The sequence below is a fragment of the Puma concolor genome, chromosome A3, assembly GCF_028749965.1.
Source record: "Puma concolor isolate L17-30 chromosome A3, mPumCon1.1.hap2, whole genome shotgun sequence".
Classification (NCBI taxonomy): Eukaryota; Metazoa; Chordata; class Mammalia; order Carnivora; family Felidae; genus Puma; species Puma concolor.
In genome coordinates this window covers 113,206,686-113,226,134 of record NC_141669.1, presented here as the reverse complement: position 1 = coordinate 113,226,134, position 19,449 = coordinate 113,206,686, and the positions used below count along the sequence as shown (strand labels likewise).

Sequence of the window (19,449 nt, the reverse complement as noted above, 5' to 3'; positions counted from 1 at the left end):
GCTGCTTGTCCGAGGTCACTTAGTAAGAGGTGGAGCGGACAGCCAGACCCAAGCAGGGCGACTGCAGAACCCGAAGGCTTCATCTTAAGGCCACACCTCCTCCCAGGTGCCAGGGTATCCCACCCCCCCTTTAATCCTCCACAATGAATAACACGTCCCCCTACTACGGTTTTTGCTAAGTTTCCAGTGCTGTGGTAAGGCCACTGCTGCCTTCCACGTCCATTTGACCTTGACTGAGGCAGGAAGTTGGCCCTGGCCACACAAGTGCCGGATGTCCAGGGACTGAGCCCGCCCCTTCTGCACGTCTCATTCATTCCCCCCCTTTGCCATGCCCACCCCCGTGACACAGAACAGCACACACACCGCACGTGTGCAGTCAACCAGGGAGCAAATGCCTGTCTCCCCGTCCCTTCCAAATTCTCTCTGGGGGTTTCTCTTGCTGTCCCCACCAGGGCTTTGGGAGGTAGGGAAGTGCTCTGCTCCCCTCCCCCCAGGTCAGAATCCAGAAGGAATCCTTTACCCACGACGTTGGCTTACATGGGCGGGGGAAGACAGGACGGAGGAAGGTAAGGGAGCCAGGATTCACACCCACATCTGTTCTTTCCCAGCCCCTGGTGATCCTCAGATTTAAATCCACATAGAATCATCCGGGGCTGCTTATCAAAAGCAGAGGGCATCACCACCTCTCAATATAGGGGGGTTGGTTTAAAGACTGTGAGGGTCTTCAAAATCCACACTGTGAGGTCAGCCAGGGCTTCCCAAACACTGATGCTGCACACAAAAGTGCCCAGGGATCTTGGGTTCAAGTGTAGATTTTGATGCCAAAGGTCTGGGTGGGGTCTGAGATTCTGCTTTCCTGCAAAGCTCCCCAGGGACGTGGATGGTGCTGGTCCTTGACCTCATCTTAAGAACCAAGGGGGTTGGTGCTGTTCTCACCCCTTGTTATACAGGTGAGGACACTGGGGCTCCTAGGCCAACCAGAGCTCAATAGAGTCCCCAGACGGTGCTACCTTGCCCCAGCGGCCTTGATGGTGGCTGAGGGGTGGGGGTAATATTTGGAAGGGGCAACCCAGCTCCTCTTAGCACTCATTGGAGGGCTTTCCCAAGTGGCGTGAGATGGGGACAGTCCCTACCAAGCTCAGCCAGGCAGGAAGGGGAGGGACTGGGGTTGTATGTGCGGAGCGCCTGTGTGTGTGTGTGTGTGTGTGTGTGTGTGTGTGCTGCTGGGACAATGAGGGGTGTGTGCCGGCAGGTGAAACGCACATCAAAAGGATTCCAGTGCTCAGGGGTGAAGCATGGAATCCTCACCCTGTGCCAGCCCTGCCTGGCCCTCCTGCCAGGTGGGGGGGAGGGGGGTGGACACAGTCCAGAGCGGTCTGCTCGTGCCCGGCCTCCCAACTCTCATCGAACCAAATCTCCGCTTCCCTGTCCCTCAACGACCCTCCCTGGACCCAGCAGATGTATTCTGCCCTCCATTACCCACTCGCTAAGGGCGGCCACCCTTGTGTTCCTGGGGGAGCCCTGTGGGAGCCGAGCAGCCCAAAGCAGCGCTAGTGACCTTCAGAAAAATTGTCATTTTACAATCACTTGCAAAAAAAAAAAAAAAAAAAAGAAAGAAAAAAGGATTGTTATTGGATCCTGCATCACTCAGCAAGCAGCACTGGGGGTGGGAGCAGCCGGCTGAGACCGGGACCAGGCAGAGACAGTCCTATGTTCCAGGTGGCTTCTCTGGGACCCACATCTCCCCAGAGGTCAGCACCCCACCATCCATGCATAGAATCATCATGGAGTTGCTCTGACTGTAAAACTGTCAGCAAATCAATCTGCCTACGGAACTGTCACAAAACCGTCTTGGGTGTGAAGGTGTCGTAATGTTGTCAAGTAGGTGAAACTGTAAGAACTTGTCTCGCGATTGTCCTACGTGTGAGACTGTCACAAAATTGTCAAGTAGATGCGGTCGCCATTCTTTTGGGAAAAAGTAAAGAGAAAACGGTTCCTTTTCTTTTCCAGCTACAGGGACTGGCGGTTTGTTGTGGTGGGTGGCCTGGAACAAGCTGCTGGAATACTCTGTGCCTCAGTTTCTTCTTCTGTAGTTAGCTCATTGGGATATTTTGAGGGTCAAATGCATTCTGCTCAAAAGGGCACAGAGTAGGTCCTCAAGAAATCTCATGACCCTTCCCATGAACGGAGTCTCCCTGAAGTGGGTGCGTTTCTGGCTTGCTCACAGCCATAGCCCTAGTACTTGGCAGAGTAGATGCCTGGTATACAGTAGGTGCTCAGTACTTGTAGGGTGGGGAGTGGACTCAGACAGCTCCTGGCTCCCTCCAGTTCTGGCTCTGTATGGTTTGCTGTGTGACCTTGGGCAGGTCTCTTGCCTCTCTGATCCTCTCTAAACCTATCTGGCTGCTCTAAAGTACCCTGAGACCTGCGTATAAAGTAGCTGGCAGAACTGGGGTTCAATCAACCCTAACCCTTTCCCTCCCCTGGGGAGCTTATGATTCCCCGTTGCTCTTTATTTGCGGAGGCCCCTCCTGGCTCTTTGAGAGGCTATAAAACTTCAGCTCTGGCTGAGCAGGAGGACGTCTGCAGCAGTTAGGACTCTGGTGGGACATGTCCAGCCAATATTGGCACCCCGATGCCATATGCCGTGGGTAGGGGGCAATGCCCACTGGGCTAAACCAGGAGCCTCCCGCAAGCCCTGAGGAGGATGTGAGTGCCAGGATTCCAGGGAAGGTAGGGGAAACTTTCTAAGAGGAACTAGAAAGCCTGGATTCCTAAGATTCACTGGAGAAAGGTACCAGGTTTGACATAAGCAACCTCCTTTACTTTGTCCTGTTGAAGTCCTGGGAGGCCCAGAGCACAGGGCTAGGAACCAGGACCGTGGTACCCGTCTCGGCGTGGACTCAGACTCCGTGTATGATCTTGGCAGAGTTCCTCCTCGCCCCACGCCTCAGTTTCCCCAGCAGAAAACGAAAGGATTGGTCTTGATAAGGGGCTTTCAAAATATTTTCCGCTACGAAAGCCTTCTTTTCCCCAGAAGGAGATGAGATATGGGCATTCAGTGAACAGGGCAGGAAAGAATAGAGCTGCTTGGGTTGAAATCTGGATGGGTGTGAGAGTGAGGGTCTTGAACCCGGTCCTTTTGGGTCCCTGCACCCCCTCCTGGAGGCAGCCCCTGAGGGCTTGGACCATCTCTAAGGACCTTCGAGCCCCAAAGTCCCACAGTTCCAGTGGCAGCAGGAGAGGTGGCACAGCAGCCAGCAGACAGCCTGGGTTCAAACCTCAAACCAACCTCTCTGGGCCTCAGTTTCCCCATCTGTAAACCCGTGTCGGGCAGACGGTAGGTGTGTGGCAGTGGGACGTCTGTGAGCAGCGTGGAGCCCCTCCATGGCCAGACTCTGTCGCCATAACCCGGTGAGGTGTTAGTATCTTCCCTTACAGACAAAGAAGTTAAGGCACAGAGAAGGTAAGTGAGGTGCCCAGAATCACACAGCTGATGAGTGGCAAGCTGCGATTTAAAGCCAGGCAGTCTTAGCAACTGGTGGCTGTTATTGAGTATTAGGGAGAATCTAGCCCTCAGAACAGGCCCAACATAGACACCCTCCTCACCTCATAAAATTAAGCCCAAGGAAGCCTTGGGTAGATGATCAGCGCCCAGCACAGAGAAATCCTGGGGCCCCACTGCCAGTGAGCACCAGGGAAGGGGACCAGCCCTAAAAGTCAGGGCTGTCAGGGTTCCAGCGACAGCCCCAGCCCCTCTCAACCAGCAGCCCCCTGGGGATCAGGAGGTTCCGAGGGGTGACAGAGTCGAGAATCCAGTCTGGGCCTCCAGGCAAGCGCTAAGCATCTTCGCGGACCCAATTCTGGGTCTGGTCTCTTCCCACAGGCTCCCTTCCCCTCTCGAATCCTAGCAGGAGGGAGAGAGCCCCAGATGTAGCCTCCTGCCTCAGATCTTTGGGTCCTAGGGCAAGTCCCTCCCTGTTTCTGAGCCTCGGTTTCTCCATCTGTCAAAACCCATTGTGTGGAAGGGTCCAGTATGCATTTACACATCCATCCATCTGACAGGCATTTCTTAAATACCTATGAGGTACCACACCCTTTCCTAGACTCCAGGAAGATAAGGGTAAAACAGGAAACAAAAAACCCCATCTCATTTGCTTTTGTTCGACTTACTAAAGTTAAAAGACAAATCACAGAGGGGCGCCTGGGTGGCTCAGTCCGTTAAGCCTCTGACTTCGGCTCAGCCCATGATCTCACGGTTCTTGAGTTCGAGCCCCGCGTCAGCTCGGTGCTGACAGCTCAGAGCCCGGAGCCTGCTTCGGATTCTGTGGCTCCCTCTCTCTCCGCTCCTCCCCCGCTCATGCTCTGTCTCTCCCTCTCCTTCAAAAATAAATAAAAACATTAAAAAAAAAAAAAAAGACCTGTGGAAACATTTTAGAACGATGCACAGAACGATTCTAGATTGGAAGGTAGATTTCCCAGGCTCTCTGTCTTACTTATCCCCGTCCGCAGTGTTACGCACAGTGCTGGGTACGCCGGGTGCTCTGTAAACGTTTGTTGAATGAATGAAGGAACGGGACTTGCTGCTCCCAAGCTTGTGACAAAGGGTGGAAACCGTCTGAGTCCTCCCCTCCCCTGCCGCTGTGTTCTAAAGAGAGCTGCCTCGTGGGTATGCAACTGGGACCTGACACCCCCTCCAGGGCTTGGTGAGAGGGGGGACAGGTATCTTGGCATCCCCTCCCCCCCCCCCCACCCTCTCTGCCGCCACCGCCTCCCCAGCCTGTATACACGGATTTCTGAAGAGAATCCAAGAAGGGTTGTCCCGCACTTCCCCACCTCCCTCGACCCAGCTGGGGTGGCAGGGGAACCACTCACAGTTTGGAGGGCGCCTGAGGATCGTGGAAATGGCGTTTCATCCCCTGATGGAACACACACTTACGGACCAGCCTCATTTCTACCGGGAAGGAGGGGAGTGCCGAAGGGGCCAGCGCAGGCCCGGGGGAGACCGCACTGCCACCGTTGGGCCAGTTGTCTGCCTAAGCGACTGACGGAGGCAGGTGAGCTTGATCCAAGCTCTGGATTCCCAACCCAAAGAGCCAAGAGGCTGTGGGGTGGTGAGGGAGGTAGGAAAATCAGGAGAAGAAGAGCCCATGCCCCTACCCCCTGGTAAATCACACCCCGCCACAGTTATGACATCTGTCCCATGGCGGGGGCATGAAGCGGGGCATAGGAACATTCAGACCTGATCCCCTGCCCCTCTGCTCGCTGGCGATGAGGCCCCACGTTTACTCAGCGCTGAGTGTTATGAGGCTACATCAGCACCAGAGACCGAAGAGACCGTAGAGACCACTGTCCCTGTCCCTACCCCCTGTATTCTGCCCCCCAACGTGCAGAGGGGGAGAGAGGGAGGGGGCACGGCACATCTCCCCACAGGGCAGGTCAATGGACTCAGGAGCCACGTCAGGGAGGGGGAAGAAGAAAATTAGACCTATGTTTTTAAAATGTAGCACCGGGCTGGGTTTTTTAATACCAGAAAGCTTTGAGATCTGCCCAGATAATTCGGGACTGGGTTTTAGAGATACAACAGAGAACTAGAGAGAGACAAAGCACATGCCATATTTGCAACCCTCTGTCACATGTTCAGTCTGATCATTAAGCCACTTACACACAGAGAAGGCCAAGGATCATCATTCTTTTTTTTTTTTTTTTTAAATTTTTTTTTTTCAACGTTTATTTATTTTTGGGACAGAGAGAGACAGAGCATGAACGGGGGAGGGGCAGAGAGAGAGGGAGACACAGAATCGGAAACAGGCTCCAGGCTCTGAGCCATCAGCCCAGAGCCCGACGCGGGGCTCGAACTCACGGACCGCGAGATCGTGACCTGGCTGAAGTCGGACGCTTAACCGACTGCGCCACCCAGGCGCCCCAAGGATCATCATTCTTAATATACAAAGAACTTCTAGAAATCGATAAGAAAAACAAGAACAACTAAAGTGGGAAAACAGGCAAAGATATTACCAGTAACTCAAAGGAGAAAGACAAATGAGCCAGAAACCACATGGAGAGCTACCTTACCTCACTAATACTTTAAAAAAAATTTTTTAACGTTTTAATTTATTTTTGAAGGAGAGGGAGAGACAGAGCATGAGTGGGGGAGGAGCAGAGAGAGAGAGGGAGACGCAGAATCCGAAGCAAGCTCCAGGCTCTGAGCTGTCGGCACAGAGCCCGACGCGGGGCTCGAACCCACAAACCGTGAGATCGTGACCTGAGCCCAAGCCGGACGCTCAACCGACTGAGCCACCCGGGGGCCCCAACTACTTTTCAAAATGAAGATTAACACAAGAAGGAAATATTATTTGTGACCTACAGGATACGGACACTGTATAAGATTGAAGTCACCCACACCTCTCTTTCGAGGAGGGGGTTTGGGCAGGGTCTATTAAAGTTTCAAGGGTGTAGCATGACAGCAGTAACCTCATTGTACAGATCGCACCCTGAGGCCCGGAGAGAGGCAGGCACCTTCAGAGTCACCCGGTTGGTCACCAGAGGGCAGGGCTGGAATCCTGATTACAGGGCAGGTGCCTTTGGCTAGTCGGCCACAGAGCCTCTGGCCACCTGGTCCACTCCATCTGGCCTTGTGTATGGTCTGGTCCTCGGCACCTGACCTGGGAGGCTAGGCCCAGGCTACTCACTGCCCCGGGGGCTGAGGATGGCTGGGGCCTTGCTGGTGTAGGTGACACTCTTTCCCCAGGGTATACGAGGCTCCCGGCTGAATCCTAGCTTTGCCACCTTGGCCGGGGAAGGGGTCCTTTGACCCTCGGGGCCTCAGTGTCTCATCTGCAATACAGAATGATGCTCTCCAAGGGTTGCCTGGAGGGTAAAGGCAGGTGATAGCCTGCAGGGCACCCGGCTGTGTGCCCGCCTACATGCCAAGCACTCATTAAATGGGAGCCAAACACATCCTTATGCTCTGTCCTGGGTTTAGCTGACAATCCCGGGCACAGTGAAAAAGAGGTCTTTGGAGCCCCAGCCGGGGTTCCAATCCAGGCTCTATGAGGGCTGTGTGAATCTGGGTAACTGACTTCCCCCACCTGGGTCCTATTTTCCTCTTCTGCAAAATGGGTACCCATCTCCTAAGGATGTGAGTGGTGCACACAAAGCACCCGGCACGCAGTAGGTGCTCAATAAACCGTACGATGCCAGTGGGGAGGAACTGAACGGAAGAGGGCAAACCGGCCCAGCACGTGGTGGGGGGTGGCAGAATGTCCCCAGAAATGGGGCCATCGACGGCCTCGGCTCTGACTCTCTCGTGGCCCCGAGGCACTGTCTCCACTAAACTGCAACCCAGGCGGTCTGAGGAACCTGGGCTTGCACAGGCCTGAATATCTGACATCCCCAGTCAGTGGGCCTCAGTCTGCTCATCTGCAAAATGGGAACCATACTCCTTGCCCAGTTAAAACCAGAACTAAGGTCTGGAACCAGGAAGGGCAGCGGAGCCAGGGGATGCCGGTCACTGTGAGCTCCGGCAGGCCCTAGAAGGGACCGGGACTACCAAGCGGGCAGAGGCCGGCTCATGGCGGCTGAGTCTCTGCAGCAGGCAGGGACCCATGTCACCCTGGTCACTTGAAGATCACTTCAAGGCCACTATGGCTCTACAAGCTGGGGCTACACGTTCCCCATTTTCTTGGAAGAGAACGCTGAGGCTCAGAGAGATGAAGTGTTGCCCCACGAACTCGCGGCAAGGATGCAACCCAGAGTCTCAGCTCCTAACTGCTGGGGGCATGCTTCCCTGGTGACTCCTGCCCCGTGGCTCTCCAAAAGCAGAGGACAGCCCTTGAAAGCCATATGTCTATCAGGGCCCAAGGTCAGCCCAAGAGGGGCCCTGAGCTGTTTGTGAGGACAGACAGGAGGAGATTTATTCCAGGCGGAAGAGAGGACCTGCCTTAAAGTCAGCTTTGCATACAAATGTCCTGAGTGTGTGTGTATTCTTTTTCCTCCTGTTGTTGATGGTGGTTTTGGGTGTTGATGCTAGACAATAAGATGATCCATAAACTGTAGTCCTTTAGCCAAAACAGCCCTGAGAAAATGCCTGCCTCGGGCTGGGGCTGCTCAGCCCCGTGGGGAGGATTCTGACACCCCTCGGGATGCCCTTCAAGCCAACTTCACTGTCACCTCTCCTACTCCACTAAGACCGGCTCTGGTGGGCCTGACACCTCCATCAGTCTGGGGCCCCCAAGGAAAGGGTCTGGCTACCAGCAAGTGCCAGCTGGAATGCAGTGACCGAGGGGACATTCAGGGACAAGAGTGAACCGAGAAGCATCCCCTGCATTTGAGAATTCCAATAGTGTGCTGGGGAGGGGCCGAGGCCCGCATGTTGTCATGGAAGGCATGGGTCACGGAAGGGTGGCCCGCTTGAGGGATGGAGAGCCGAGGGCTCACACCCTTCTAATGAGACTTTCTTATAAGGACATTTTCTTTTTTCTTTTCTTTTCTTTTTTCTTTTCTTTTCTTTTCTTTTCTTTTCTCTTTTCTTCTTTTCTTTTCTCTCTTTATCTTTCTCTCTCTCTCTCTTTCTTTTTTTTTTAGATTTTCTTTTTAAATAACCTATGCCCAACGTGGGGCTTGAACTCACAACCCCGAGATCAAGAATCGTACATTGAGCCAGCCAGGTGTCCCTTATAAGGACATTTTCTAAGATTAAAAAGCCCAGACCAGAAGGCAGAAGACAACCCTCTTCCCCAAAAAGCTCGTGGGCTTTGACCACATGAACAGTATCATGGGTAATGATTTCTAAACTCCAAAGGACATACAAAGTTAGCAGATGGGTGTCGGACCGATGAAAGATATTTTCAATGTCAAAACCAACATGGGGTCAATATACAGGTAACACCGTGAGTCCTACAAACTGATGGAAAATATTCAGGAAACGCAATAAAAAAGTGGACCAAATAAAAATAAAATAAAAATTGGGGCGCCTGGGTGGCTCAGTCAGTTAAGCGTCCGACTTCAGCTCAGGTCACGATTTCACGGTCTGTGAGTTTGAGCCCTGTGTCGGGCTCTGGGCTGATGGCTCAGAGCCTGGAGCCTGCTTCCAATTCTGTGTATCCCTCTCTCTCTGCCTCTCTCCCGTTCATGCTCTGTCTCTCTCTGTCTCAAAAATAAATAAAAATGTTAAAATAAATAAATAAATAAAAATAAAATAAAAATTGAAAAACAAAACAAAACAAAATAAAAAGCCAAGAGGAATGAAATAAGAGGAAATAAGAGGAATGAAAATCAAATACAAATACTTAAAATTGACAGAAATATAAAATAAGTCGCATTTTTAAACTAAAACAATAAGATGAAAATAACTAAGAAAAACAAAATGTAAAAGCAAAATTTAAAATGCACTTTTAACGTAAGCGTAAATACATCCAAATTCTGTTAATTAAAAGGAAATACTGCAATTCATAATGGTGAAAACTTTATTTATTTTTTCTCTTCCCTGCAGTAATTAGTGAAAAATTTAAAAATAAAATTAAACTGGCTACGTGGGAGAAAAGAGAACAAAGTTTAAAGAAGTGAAACAAATGTAAGAGTGAAATAAAAAACCAGCAATTTGTAACAATTTAAAAAAGAAAGCAAGAAAAATAAAATGGAAAACAAGGGCAGGATTTTGCACGGCTGGTGCGGATAATGTGCTATGAATTAGGTGCGGATAACGTGCTATGAATTAGGTGCGGATAATGTGCTATGAATTAGGTGCGGATAATGTGCTATGAATTAGGTGCGGATAATGTGCTATGAATTAGGGAGCTGCCAGAAGGGAGGAACGGGGGCAGGAGGAAGGAAAAGCATGTCCAAAAGACAGCATCTGACTGGGTTCTTCCAGCCTGCGTTGGGTACAGGGTAGGACGTCGGGCCCCGCGACGGCCTCATCCACAAATAGCCATCACATCATTTATACATTTATAACGTGCCCCCACCACGCACACACACGCCCACATCCTTCCAGCCTCACTGCCGTCCTCTGGAGTCGGATTTCATAGAGGAGTAAACAGAGGCTCAGAGACGGTAGTCACTGTGCGACAGTCACACAGCACTTAGGACCACCATCGCCTTTGAATCTGGGCTCCTCCAAGTGACCTTCTTTTGACAAGTCAGGTCTCCTGAGGACTTTCAAACGCAGGCCGGGGTGTGTCTGACACCAGGCTGGACACCAGATCAAGTCCAGAGTTACTTGATCTGGAAAGAGCCAACCCCTCCCGGTGCATGACGGGTGTCACCATTTATTGAGCACCTACTATCTCCCAGGTGGGTTGCATGCATAATGTTAATCCTTAAGACAACCATATGATGTAGATGCTATCAGTGTCCCCATTGTACTGATACACGACACTGAGACCCGGGAGTGGAATATTTTCACCCAAGCAAGGCAGTAGCAGAGGTGGGAGCTGAGCCCATGAACGTCCAGCCCCAATCCCATCCTCCCTGCCTGGTGCTGGAACTCTTAAGAGCACCCCCTATTTGCTAGGAATGCCCTACTTTGCAAGTTAGCCAACAGACGCGCAGAAGGGAGAGGTGAACTGCCCAAGGTCACTTAGCCAGTGAGTGGCAGAGCCCATGGCCTTCGTGACAGCCTGTTGGCCACCCGCTGCTCATCTGGGACTTGCTAGGGACAGCTGTGCCTGCCTGCCAACACCAGAGCACGCTCCTGAAGGGCAGTCGTGACCTTCCTTCTCTGCATGTCTCAGCCCCGGCGGATGTAGGCACTGCTGTTGGACTTCAGGGAAAGTGGAGGCTTCTGGCGAAAGGGAGTGGTTTTCCCCATGCGGTCTGGGTCCCCCCGGCTTGGGAATGCCTTTCTTTTGAGCTGGTGAGACAGAACCCCCACCACCGTGGCGCACTGGAGCCTCCACCATGGATGGCAGAGCGGGGGCTCTATGAATCACACGGCATGACTCCAAGAAATCATCCCGGGGCAGGAGGGGGTGGCCCGGCCCGAAGCCGCTGTGCCCAAGACGAGTTTGTCAGCAGTGGGAACCGGACCATTCCCTGTGGGACCCGGGGTGGGGGGGGTGGATCCCCGAGGTTGGGGCCGAGGGCGTGTGTCTGAATAGCACCGCCTGCTGCACGGGGCCAAGATAGGAGGTTCCGGCCCCTGGGGACCTGGAGACACATCCCAGCTTCTCCCCGTCCTGGCTCTGTGCCCTTGGCAAGTCAACTGCCCTCTCTGAGCTTGGAGGGCCTCCTCTGTAGAATAATAGGATCAAACCGCCTCACAGGCTATTGTGTGGCTGAACTGGGAGAAGGCCTGGCGGGCTGGTTATGCACCCAAGCTTTGGAATTAATTGTCTGGGTTTCAATCCTGGTTTTGCCAAACTTACTTTGCCAAGCTACTGGACTGAAGCATATGAAATTTGCTAATGTGGGGCCGGTTTTGACCTATAAAAGTGGCAATTGCATACACTCTATGTAATGCCCCTGTCTCTTCAGTTTCCTCCTCTGCCAAATATGGACAAGAGTCCTCACAGCAAACCTGGGAGGCCGAGAAATGACTGAGCTCGGGCTCTGGGACCGGGCAGGATTTGAGCCTCGGCTGTGTGGCCTTGGGTGAGTTACTTGACCTCTCTGTGCCTCAGTTTTCTCATCTGTAGAACAGGGATCATAACGGGGCCCACCTCATGTAGGTTTATTAAGAAAACTTAATGAGTTCATATACATAAAGTACTTAGAACAGGGCCTGGTCTTGTTAAATCAAATAAAATAATACAGGTAACGGCACCTGGCATTGAGTTAACGCTTGAACGTAAAACCAGATCAAAAACAGACTTTTTGAAACCTTTGATGTCAGCAGAAGTTAAGTACTTTTCTTTTTAGTTTATTTATTTATTTATTTATTCATTCATTCTTAAATTTTATATTTATTTATTTATTTTAATTTTTTTTTTTTTTTAACATTTATTCAGTTTTGAGAGACAGAGAGAAACAGAGCATGAGCAGGCAAGGGGCAGAAGGAGGGGGACACAGAATCCGAAGCAGGTTCCAGGCTCTGAGCTGTCAGCACAGAGCCCGACGCGGGGCTTGAACTCACGAACTGCGAGATCGTGACCTGAGCCGAAGTCAGACGCTCAACCGACTGAGCCACCCAGGCGCCCCTTATTTATTTATTTTGAGAGGTGGGGGGTGGGGCAGAGACAGAGAAAGAGAGAGAGAGAGAGAGAGAAAGACAAAGAATCCAAAGCAGGCTCCGTGCGGTCCATCAACACAGAGCCCGACGCGGGGCTCGAACTCATGCACCTGAGCAGAAACCAAGCGTCACTTAACCGACTTAGCCACCCAGGCGCCCTGAGAGTTAAGTATTTTTAAAGAAAAAAATACATATATATGTTTTTAGGAACCTGTATGTGTGTGGAAGTATAGGTGAGAAGCGTGATCCTGGGTGTTTACTGAGCCTGGGGCCGCTCTGTGTACTGACTGCGTCCATGGCCTGAGGTTCTAAGGGAAGGTCCGGCCTTGAAGCAGGGATGGCTCTCAGTCCCGCCCAGGTCTCGGCCGGCTCCCTCGGATGGAACGACACAGCCAAGCCACGGACCTATGTGGCTCACAGGTAACTCCAGGGGCCCATATGAGGCTCCCCTGGTCCTGGGTTGGCCCCTCGTTATTAAGAAGCCTCCGCCAACAGCCTTGGCGCGCTTGACTCCACTCCTCATCTGACGTTTACCCGAGACCTGGGAGAAAGGCACAGAAGACCCAGCCCAGCCAAGCCACCCAGGGAAACTGAGGCTCTCAGAGGCCCTACACCAGGACCTTCAGGCTCCGGAACAGGCTGCCTTCCTCTGCCTCTCCACAGCCGCCCTCCCCTCCTCCCCAGTCTCGACTGTACCCTCACTTCCACCCCCAGCTGGGTGACCGTGGGTGACGTGCTGCCCTGATTGAGCCTCCGTATTTGCCCAGGTGTCGGTCTCAGAGGTCTCAGTCGGCCTTTTCGGCCCCAGCATGCCATCATTCTATCACCCTTCTCCAGAACTCCCGAGAGAGAAGGCAAGCGGAATTGTCTGCAAACTGTAAAGTGCCGTGTGAACAAGAGGATGGTTACTGGCATTGGATGGGTTTTCCAGAGAAGTCCGTCGTAGCCCGGATTTGCTCCGGTGGGTCTGGAGTCTGGAAGACCCAGGCCACACATCCATATCCTCTGTGACCTTGGACAAACCAGGCTCCCTCCCTGAAGCAGCCTTCCTCTTCTGTAAGGGCAGAGGGTGCAACCACATCCACCCGGCAGGGTCAGCGAGAAAGGCCCACGCAGTATCTGGCACCCACTGGCTGCTCAGGGGTGTCTGACGCAGGAGGAAATTCAGGGCCCTGACCGATCATTCCACCTTCTGAGACTAAAAGCCACAGGCCTTGGGAAGGACGCATCCACCGGATTCAGGGCCATACGACCTGCAAAATGTGTCAGGAGCGGTTGCTGCTCATTGAGGCGATTTGGTGTCGCATTTGTAGCTCCGCGGCCAGACTCCCTGGGTGCACCTGCTATGTGACCCCCCCCCCCCCCCGCCGGGCCTTAGTGTCCCCATCTGTGCCGTAGGGATCCTCCTAGAGCCCATCTCGGAGAGACTGATGGGGACCACACTGGGCTCAGCTGACCCAGCAGCCTCCACACTTCCTCGACAATGGTAAACATGACAGCTGTATATCCGTTCATGCACAGCATGCAGAATACACACGCTAGTACAAACACACACACTCTCGCACGTAACCCACATCTTTGGGCACATGAGCAAGTGCACTCAACTACTCAGACACACGTTCGCATGTACATGTAGCCTGAAACGCACTTCCCAAAATAATATTTAATTTTAACCCTCGCAACACATTCTGGTATTTTCTAAGGTTAGCGAACTATAGCCTATGGGCCAAAGCTGGCCCTCAGCCTGTTTTTGCACGGCCTGTGAGCTAAGAATGATTTACTACAACAACAACAACAACAACAACAAAGGACAGTAGGTGACAGGTCAAATGTGGCCAGCAAAGCCTAAAATATTTACTCTCCGGCCCTCTACATTCTATACCGTTCTGTTCTGGTCCCTCGCTGTACCGTTCAAAAATGCTGGCTGTACTTAATAAATGGATCTCCCTGATCCGCTGCCGGCTTGTAAATCTCATTTGAAAACTTTGGATTAAAGCAAGCGTCCGTTTTCCCACTAGATGGAGAAATGGATGGATAAACGGTTAAGTTCTACCCGTGACAAGGCTCCTCTCGGAGACCTCCACCTTGCAAGCCATCAACAGACCCCATTTGTACTTCTGGGCACAAGCTTTGGAGCCCCCAAACCCTGGGTCCGCATCCCACATGTTGGGAGTTCCTGGGCAGGTCACTGCCCCTTTGTGAGCCTCAGTTCCTTTGTCTGGGAATTGGGTAGAACACCAGGCAGTGACACGGTGAGGGTTCCCCGTGTGTGGAGCTCCTGGCGCACGGCCAGCCCTCGCTAAGTGGCTTCAGGGCTCTCCTTTGGTGACTGGGTGGTAGCTAGGCAGTTTTCATCCCTGAAGACGGAGGTGGATCCCCCCCCCAAGCGTGGGGGAGCCCGCGAGGTGAAAGCAGCATCTCCTATGAGCCCAGTGTGGGCTCCAGAACTGGCTGCGGAGGGAGACGGCATGTGAGCGGAGCCAAACTTATTGAGTACTTACTACGTGCCAAGCATCCTGATTTCCTGGCCTCAACCAACCAGCCATATTTTTATGAAGACACCCAGACCCAAAGGGGCCAAAATGACTTGTCTTAAGTAGGACTCTGCCAATACGCAGCGCCTTCCCGACCCCTCCAGGTGCGGTTGGCAGCCCTCTCCCTGTCCTTTAGCAACTCGCTCCCCTTCCAGAGTCGCCCCTGACATGCATCTTTACCTGGCATCACCCGGATGCCAGCATTTAGGGGGGGGATGCACCTTGTTCTGGGTCCAGCCCTGGCCCAGCCCTGGAGACAAGAAACCTGGGTCCTTCCCCGTCTCTGCCACTGCCCCGGGCACCTGCTTGCCGGGTCTCAGCATCTCTGCTATGCACAGGGGATAGTGCTGTCTGCCTGGCTGTCCACGCAGGGCTCTGCAATTTACAGAGAACGAGTACGATCACCCCCCCCACCCCCCGATGTCAGCGCTGTCACAGTCCTTTGACAGATGAAGAAAAAGGCTCACAGCAGGGACAAGGGCAGATGTGAGGTTCAACCCACGTGAGATGCCCTTACCCCAAGTCCAGAGAGCATCCCACCCTGCTGTAGAATGGGAGGGGGGGAGGAGGAGAATCTTTATGCGGCGCCTACTGTATGCTTCCGGACACCTTCCCTCTGGGACTGCGGTGAATCTTTCCAACTGCCAAAGAGGTAGGTATAACTGTTCCCATTTCACAGATGTGGAATCATAGATTGGAGAAGGCATGGTAGGGTAGGAGAGGGCTCAGGATTTGAACCCAGGGCTATCTGAATTCCAGAGCTGAATTCCCTGAATTCCCTCTGCCCCTGGCTGCCTCGGGTCTAGAAGGATCTTAAAATCACCCTGCAAACGTGGGGGAAACTCTCACCTCCACCAGGCCCCCTCCCCAGCAAGCCTTGGACATCAGGGAAATCAGTCACAGCCTGTCTTCTCCTCATTGCCTAAATGAAGCTCCATGTCGCGGTTGGGGGGGTGCATACCAGAGCCCCCTCACACTCCCTGACTGTCCCATTGCCAGGACACCCCAGCATGTTTCCAGAGAAATGTTTCCATCTGGTTCTGATTCATTTACACTTAATTCATCAACATGTTGTTTTGTAAGAGACACTCGAGATCCAAGAACCTTTCTCAAGCCTTGCCTTTCATTCTTGCTTGTCTTAGAAACAGAAAAATTGGGTTTCATCAAAAAAAAAAAAAAAAAAAAAAAAAACAGTGACGCCAGAGCTGGAGGAAGCAGGGGTGTGCGGGTGTCAGGCCCCGAGGGGGGGCTGCTGCTGGGCCTTGCAGAGCAGGCTGGAGGCAGAGGCTAAGGACTCTGGCATGGAGGGGAGGCTGGGGAAGTCAGGGGAGGGACATCCCTCCACCCCGGCAGCTGCTCAAGGGCAGCCCAGGGTCTCTACACCTTGGCATCTCCAAGTTTCCCAACACAGAGCCTGTGGCACTTGTTGAATGAACAAGTGAAGGAACCGATGAATGAAGCACGACCAACACCCAGGTGCCTTCGGGATGCACGCTCCTGCTAAAGTTAGAGGAAAATGTCAAAGCGGGTAAGACTCTCAGGGGTGTCCTGTGGAATCTTCCAAGCAGCTATCTGACGAAAAATGGCCTCTGCTGCATAATTAGTTTGGGATCCTGAGGCCTCGTCCCACTGCTTCACCATGAATGCTCTGGTAAGTCCTGCAGTCAAGAAATCTGCTAAACTAAGCGTTTCCCAAACCTATTTGGCCAGGATTCCTATGACCCCCTTGCGTAATATGCTACGGGAAAGGTTTTCCTACCCCCCAACCCCCACCCCAGGGCCAGTGGGGAAACTGAGGCTGTAGGCAGGAGTGGGGGAGTCCACGCGCCCAAGGTCACACAGTACAAAGGGGTCCAGAGTGGGACTGAAATCCGTGGCACCCGACTGACAAGTGGAGCCACAAGCCTCTCTCTGGAGATGCTGGATGGGGCATGTTTGTGGCCCCTACGCAAGACATCAACCGCTTCCGGGAGGGGTGCCGAGAGCCCCCTTGACAAACTGGGGCAGCGTCAGGGACTGCCATGCCCAACGTCCTCACCAAGCGACTGATGACGGGGAAAGGGATTGGAAGTTTTCTTTTTCTTTATTCTGTGTGTGTGTGTGTGTGTGTGTGTGTGTGTGTGTGTGTTGTGTCTGTCTGTCTCTGTCTTTTTTGGACTGTGAAACATCTCAAAGATCTAAACCAGCTCTTCTTCAGATGGGGAAACTGAGGCTCTGAGAGGGAAGACCGACACAGCTCAGGCGACACCCTGTCAGATGGATCGGGATTCGAGCCTGCTTTGCTGCTTACCTGCTGTGCAACCTTGGACGAGTCAGTTTCCCTCTCTGAATCCCCATCCAGATAAAAAGCACCTCCCATAGCCAGGGACATCATGGGCAGGAAATGAAGATGTGTTGCAAATGCCCAGTAGGAGCCTGTGTACTTGGCTACTCCCTTCACATACTCCCCAATTCACTCAGTCTTACCCATAGCTGCCTGGTGAGTTAGATACTTCAGATTACTATGCCTATTTTATTTTTTTTTTTAATTTTTTTTTTTAACGTTTATTTATTTTTGAGACAGAGAGAGGCAGAGCATGAATGGGGGAGGGGCAGAGAGAGAGGGAGACACAGAATCGGAAGCAGGCTCCAGGCTCTGAGCCGTCAGCCCAGAGCCCGACGCGGGGCTCGAACTCACGGACCGTGAGATCGTGACCTGAGCTGAAGTCGGACGCTCAACCGACCGAGCCACCCAGGCGCCCCTACTATGCCTATTTTAAAGAGGAGTCAATGAGGAGAAAGTTTTTCTTTTTCATGTCTTTGGTCTGCTTTAACACTGAGAAAAATCTTAGAGATTTTCTAAAAGAACCTCAGGTGGGTAAACCCAGGCTCAGAGAGGCAAAGTGACTTCCCCGAGGTCACTCAGCTGGTCACTGGGGAAGCTGGGATTTGGACCCGGGCAGGCTGACTCCAGAACCCATGGGATCAACCACTATACAAGGGCCATCCACACAGGACCACGAGGTCCCAAACTTCCCCCGGCTTACCCTGAAGCCCACCCACTTCTCCTATCCCTGGGTCCCTCCATTCAGTCACACCCGAGATTGGAGCCCTTTGGGCCAGTCTCCCTGCTCCCCCCAATCCCAACTCCCAGTTCTCCTGTAGCCTGTCTGCTTCCTGCTCCGCTCCAGCAGTCACTGGGTCCAGGCAGGGCTTTTCCCCCAAGTGGATGAGAAGCCCCTAGAGGGCAGACTCTCTTTCTTACTCCCATGTAGCCTTCCTGAGACCTAACACCACAGCTGGGAAGAAAGACACTGGATCTTCCACTCACCTGCTGGACAACTTAGCAAGGTTACCTAACCTGTCTGAGCCTTGGCCTCGGCTTTATAAAATGGCATGGGTGTTCTCATGAGGAGGCAGTGGGGATTCCCTTAATGAAGGACAGCCTTGGCGCCACGGCGGGCATTCCAAGGTTGGTTCGGACCGGCACCAGCTCAGGAGGAGGCTCGCCTGCTTGTCTTCCTCAGCTCCACCGGCTCTGCCGACCCCCACTCTGCAGGGACAGCCTCAAACCCACTTCCTGAGGACATTCTGACTCTCGCAGTGAGGATGCAAGGGTCCCCTCTGTGCCCCAGGTACACTTAGAGTCTGAACCTTGGGTTATCTTCCTAGTGTTCCTAGGAGGTCAAGATGGAAAAACCTGGTGGGGGGGGGGCGGGGGGGAGGCTCTGGGACTTCTTCCAGGTCATCCCAGAACCAATGGACTTGAACTCAGGTCTCAGATCTCGAATTCACAAAGCTCATGTCCTTACCAGAAGGGGAGCCCACTGAGAATCACTGCCTTCCCCGAGGGGATGCGAGAGTCAGGGTCAACGCTGGGGCTGAGTCCGGGGCATCTGGACTCCTGGCCCAGGGCTGTATGTCTTCTCCTGGCTCAGCACGGATACCAGGCATGGCTTCTAAGCCCAAAATTCTGTCCCGTAGTCCCGGTATCCTGGGCTTCCTATCTCTGCACAGAGCCACCCTCCTTTTCAGCAATGTTGCAACTATGGGGAGCGGGTCAGTGAGAGAGCCCTACCAGCGCCTTCCTTCCTTGGAGAGCCTCCTTGGGCCAGCTGGCTCAACAGGTACCCTGGAGCCTCAGTCTCCCCATCTGTAAAGCGGGCCTGACGGCTACGCGGAGGAGTTAGTGGCCCAGGGCGCCGGGCACCGTGCAGCTGTCCCAAGGGCCGTCTCCCTGTCGGCCCCGCTGTGGGCGACCTGCCACCCTGCCCGCTGCCCCTGGTACCTTGCTTCTTCCTTCGGTTCGGGGGGATCATGTTCGCGGCGTGGGCGACGAGCAGCAACAGGCAGAGTGGCGCCCGCATCTGGGCAGCCTGGTCGGGGCGGGCGCGCGGGGGGCTCCCCGGGAGGCCCGACGGCTGCTCCGGGCGCGCGGGCGCATCCACGGGGCGCGGGTTCGGTGCCGCCGCCAGGGACTCGCCGTCCGCCTAGGGGCCGGCTGCCAGGTCGAGTGAGGGCGTCGGCGGAGCGCGGACACTGCCCCGGCGGGGAGGAGCCGGCGCGCTGGGCGGCGCGTTAACCCGCTCGGGAGGCGCGCGCGGCGGGGGGCGGGGGTCGCCCGGCGGGGGTCCGGAGGTCGGCGGGTCCCGCAGCCCGCGGTCTGGCGTCGTTCCGCCCCCTGCACTGCCCCTCTCCCCAGCCCCGCCGCCGCCGCCGGCCGGGCAGACACAGGTACAGACGCGCGGCCGCCAAGTGACCCCC

General features: G+C 53.7%; 1 protein-coding gene across 1 annotated transcript in view; it reads right to left on the bottom strand.

Moving 5' to 3' along the window:
* The window catches only part of RSPO4 (R-spondin 4), a 35,021-nt gene extending 15,843 nt beyond the window's left edge, over nt 1–19,178 (bottom strand). Inside the window, exon 1 of the mRNA XM_086699856.1 lies at nt 18,974–19,178. Within this exon, the coding sequence (XP_086555982.1) occupies nt 18,974–19,052 (79 nt within the window). The 5' untranslated portion in view covers nt 19,053–19,178. The remainder of the gene's footprint in view (nt 1–18,973) is intronic.
* Between the last annotated feature and the right edge of the window lie 271 nt (nt 19,179–19,449).